We start from the raw sequence: 5,000 nt of genomic DNA on the forward strand, positions 1-5,000 counted from the left end.
AGTCGTAAGATCTATACAACAGATACCCCTGGGTACTGCTGGGTACTCTCTACCTGTGGACATTGATCCCATACCCTCAGGTGAGTGCTGTGTTGTGTTGTGTTGTGTTGTGTTGTGTTGTGTTGTGTTGTGCTGTGTTGTGTTGTGTTGTGTTGTGTTGTGTTGTGTTGTGTTGTGCTGGGTACTGTTGGGTACTGCTGGGTACTCTCTACCTGTGGACATTGATCCCATACCCTCAGGTGAGTGTTGTGTTGTGTTGTGTTGTGTTGTGCTGGGTACTGTTGGGTACTGCTGGGTACTGCTGGGTACTCTCTACCTGTGGACATTGATCCCATACCCTCAGGTGAGTGTTGTGTTGTGTTGTGTTGTGTTGTGTTGTGTTGTGTTGTGTTGTGTTGTGTTGTGTTGTGTTGTTGAGAGGGTTTGTGGAGATATGGTTGGAGTTAAACACACTTGGTGGATGGTAACACATATATTAGCAGAGTGTGAGAGGGGGAGCCCAGCCTCTGCCTGTCCTGTTGCCTGTAGGTCTATGTGAGAAGTGAGAATGGGACAGCGCATCCCATGCTCACATGCGGCATCACGTGACGTCACACATGCTAGCCACTGAGCCTAAAAAGGGGTCAACTATGTAAAACATATGGATGGTACTATGATACTCAGATATCATACATATACCGGGGATCAGCAACTATGCTGACAGCTCGGTCATGTTACATATGTCATCTCGACATACAATACTATGCTATAGGCTGAACAGGCAGGTGGCTCTGGGCTGATTCTATACAATAGCAAAGACATACGTAACTTAGAACTAATGGATGGTATCGTAATGGGTGTTAACATAATGCATTACGAATTATAAAAACAAATCACAGTATAATAAAAGATGGAATTGATCAATTGATCTGTATTTATGCTGTCTACAGATTCTGAGGAAGAATATATATATTTACAAAGGTGAAAGTAATTAACAGCAAAGGCAGACCATGCGCGCTCAGGTCACACTGCTAAATCTCAGAATTCGGAGGGATGCCTTCGTAAGGACTCGGCTAGCAAATGCAACTGCATTGTACTTGCCATCAGTTCTGAGCTAGTACGGCACCTATGCCAATAGAACTAGCATCAGTTGTCAGATAGAAGGGATTAAAAAAGTCTGGAAATTTCAAAATTGGAGCAGATGTTAGCTTTTCTTTTAGTGTTTGGAATGCTCTTTCTTGACGGAAGGTCCAAACAAAAGGAGCATCTTTCTTAAGCAACTCAGAGTAGCAGCTATGGAAGAAAAATTGGCAATGAAAGATCTATAAAAACCTGCTAAGCCCACAAAGAATCTTATGGCATCAGCAGTTTTGGGAGTTGGAAAATTTAGTACTGCCGTTACTTTACTTTGGTCCGTCGTAACCCCTCTAGGAGTGACTACGTGACCAAGAAACTTGATTTCTGATCTGAAAAATTGACATTTAGACAGTTTGATCTTTAAATTGGCTTCTTCAAGCTTATCAAGTATTACATCAAGTCTCTTCAAATGTGTATCCACGTCTTCAAACATAACGATTACGTCACCTAAGTACACCATAAGTGCATTACCTATGAAACCTCTAAAGACATTAGTCATGAACCTTGAGAATGTGATAGGCCAAGATCATAACCCAAACGCCATACGGAGGAAGTGATAATGACCTGTAGGAGTGGAGAATGCAGTTAGCTCTTGTCTGTCCTCGTGAAGAGGGACTTGCCAAAACCCTTGTAACAAGTCCAAGGTTGAAAAGACTTTATCTCCGATGTTACGTAAAAGATCACCAAGTACGGGGAGTTTACCTGGAGTTTACCTGGAGAGAGTTCCGGGGGTCAACGCCCCCGTGGCCCGGTCTGTGACCAGGCCTCCTGGTGGATCAGAGCCTGATCAACCAGGCTGTTGCTGCTGGCTGCACGCAAACCAACGTACGAGCCACAGCCCGGCTGGTCAGGAACCGACTTTAGGTGCTTGTCCAGTGCCAGCTTGAAGACTGCCAGGAGTCTGTTGGTAATCCCCCTTATGTATGCTGGGAGGCAGTTGAACAGTCTTGGGCCCCTGACACTTATTGTATGGTCTCTTAATGTGCTAGTGGCACCCCTGCTTTTCATTGGGGGGATGTTGCATCGTCTGCCAAGTCTTTTGCTTTCATAGTGAGTGATTTTCGTGTGCAAGTTCGGTACTAGTCCCTCTAGGATTTTCCAGGTGTATATAATCATGTATCTCTCCCTCCTGCGTTCCAGGGAATACAGTTTTAGGAACCTCAAGCGCTCCCAGTAATTGAGGTGTTTTATCTCCATTATGCGCGCCGTGAAGGTTCTCTGTACATTTTCTAGGTCAGCAATTTCACCTGCCTTGAAAGGTGCTGTTAGTGTGCAGCAATATTCTAGCCTAGATAGAACAAGTGACCTGAAGAGTGTCATCATGGGCTTGGCATCCCTAGTGGGAAGCGATCTGGAATAGTTTTCGCATTTAACTTCCTAAAGTCAATTACTGGGCGCCAAGTGCCATCCTTCTTAGGCACTAGGAACAAGGGCGCATTCCAGGGTGAATTGCTAGGTGCAATAACTCCATCATCAAGCATTTGATTGATCAATTCTTCTGCGACAGCAACTTGGGAATGAGGTATTCTGTACATAGGTATATAGATAGGTCTAGTACCAGGTTCAAGTGGGATACGATGGGACAATAAGTTCGTTATACCCATCTTCTCACCTGGTAAGGCAAAGGCTTTACGACGTTTGTTAAACAGAGTCAACAAACGCTTGACCTCATCTGGGAAGTCAGTGGGAGCTAAGTCTTTCTCCTCAACTGGTGGAACAGATTGATCCGGTGAAGTGGATGAGGTCTCCCCGGTAGAAATAACACCGACCCACTGGTCAGGTGACAACTCATCCTCTACCTGGACAGGGTAAGGATAGTGAACAAGGTCAACAAGATTGGTATTTGCTCTGAGACGAACACTGTGACCAGAAGTGTTAGCTAGGAAGAAATGGATCTTACTATCTCTTACAACATGTAAGGATGGTTCAACAAATAGACCTTTTACTTTGCAAGAATCACTGTCAACTAGGACGTTATCACCATCTGGAACACTAGGAACAACAGACACTCTAGTGAGGGCACTAGCTGCGATAGAAACGTCTTTCTGCAGACGGCATGTGACATCAACAAGAGATGGCATTACTAGTTGCAAGTAATTGTTTTCCGACAAGGCGTCCCCTGTGGAGAAACTACTACTTGAACTAGCAGACATTGCAGGGATAGGCTCAGCACTCAAGGTAGTCAGAGCGTCCTCGGACACTTGAGGTAACTGGACACTATCTTGAAAGTCTGAAGTTGCAGGAACACAGACAGGAGTGACAGGATCATCAGTGCCTGACCACTTGGGTACGCTACTGGAAAACGCACTGGCCTGTAAGGACTTAATTCGAATGTCGTCCTCTGCGGCAGTATGGCAGATCTCGGATCCAAGGTGGTAACCCCAAAATGGTACGATCAAGTCATCAATTTGGGCATGCCACCGATAAGGGTCGAGCACAATACGTAAGTCTTTCATGGAAACAAATCCCAGTAGATCACCAGGGAAAGTAGTCTGGTCGACAACAAGGAAAGAAGCAGTCAAGTCTCGACCTTGGAAAGAAAACGTGAGGGAAGAGCGACCTCGGACACGAAGGAGGGAACCAGCTACTCCACTAAGGAAGGGAAGAGCGACCTCGGACACGCAGGAGGGAACCAGCTACTCCACTAAGGGAGGGAAGAGCGACCTCGGACACGCAGGAGGGAACCAGCTACTCCACTAAGGAAGGGAAGAGCGACCTCGGACACGCAGGAGGGAACCAGCTACTCCACTAAGGGAGGGAAGAGCGACCTCGGACACGCAGGAGGGAACCAGCTACTCCACTAAGGGAGGGAAGAGCGACCTCGGACACGCAGGAGGGAACCAGCTACTCCACTAAGGGAGGGAAGAGCGACCTCGGACACGCAGGAGGGAACCAGCTACTCCACTAAGGGAGGGAGCGACCTCGGACACGCAGGAGGGAACCAGCTACTCCACTAAGGGAGGGAGCGACCTCGGACACGCAGGAGGGAACCAGCTACTCCACTAAGGGAGGGAGCGACCTCGGACACGCAGGAGGGAACCAGCTACTCCACTAAGGGAGGGAAGAGCGACCTCGGACACGCAGGAGGGAACCAGCTACTCCACTAAGGAAGGGAGCGACCTCGGACACGCAGGAGGGAACCAGCTACTCCACTAAGGGAGGGAAGAGCGACCTCGGACACGCAGGAGGGAACCAGCTACTCCACTAAGGGAGGGAAGAGCGACCTCGGACACGCAGGAGGGAACCAGCTACTCCACTAAGGGAGGGAAGAGCGACCTCGGACACGCAGGAGGGAACCAGCTACTCCACTAAGGGAGGGAAGAGCGACCTCGGACACGCAGGAGGGAACCAGCTACTCCACTAAGGGAGGGAGCGACCTCGGACACGCAGGAGGGAACCAGCTACTCCACTAAGGGAGGGAAGAGCGACCTCGGACACGCAGGAGGGAACCAGCTACTCCACTTTGTGTTGTGTTGAGTTGTGTTGTGTTGTGTTGTCTTGTGTTGTGTTGTGTTGTTGTGTTGTGTTGTGTTGTGTTGTGTTGTGTTGTGTTGTGTTGTGTTGTGTTGAGTTGTGTTGTGTTGTGTTGTGTTGTGTTGTGTTGTGTTGTGTTGTGTTGTGTTGTGTTGTGTTGTGTTGTGTTGTGTTGTGTTGTGTTGTGTTGTGTTGTGTTGTGTTGTGTTGTGTTGTGTTGTGTTGTGTTGTCTTGTGTTGTGTTGTGTTGTGTTGTGTTGTGTTGTGTTGTGTTGTTGTTGTGTTGTGTTGTGTTGTGTTGTGTTGTGTTGTGTTGTGTTGTGTTGTGTTGTGTTGTTGTGTTGTGTTGTGTTGTTGTGTTGTGTTGTGTTGTGTTGTGTTGTGTTGTGTTGTGTTGTGTTGTGTTGTGT

At 47.7% G+C, this 5,000-nt stretch overlaps 1 protein-coding gene across 1 annotated transcript in view; it reads left to right on the plus strand.

Moving 5' to 3' along the window:
* LOC128694170 (uncharacterized) overlaps nucleotides 1–5,000 on the plus strand; it is a 165,610-nt gene that overhangs the window by 97,159 nt on the left and 63,451 nt on the right. The window contains exon 2 of the mRNA XM_070093477.1: nucleotides 1–80. This exon is cut by the window's left edge and continues 108 nt beyond it. Coding sequence (XP_069949578.1) covers nucleotides 1–80 — 80 coding nt within the window. The remainder of the gene's footprint in view (nucleotides 81–5,000) is intronic.

Source organism: Cherax quadricarinatus, chromosome 43, assembly GCF_038502225.1.
Source record: "Cherax quadricarinatus isolate ZL_2023a chromosome 43, ASM3850222v1, whole genome shotgun sequence".
In the NCBI taxonomy this organism is placed as follows: domain Eukaryota; kingdom Metazoa; phylum Arthropoda; class Malacostraca; order Decapoda; family Parastacidae; genus Cherax; species Cherax quadricarinatus.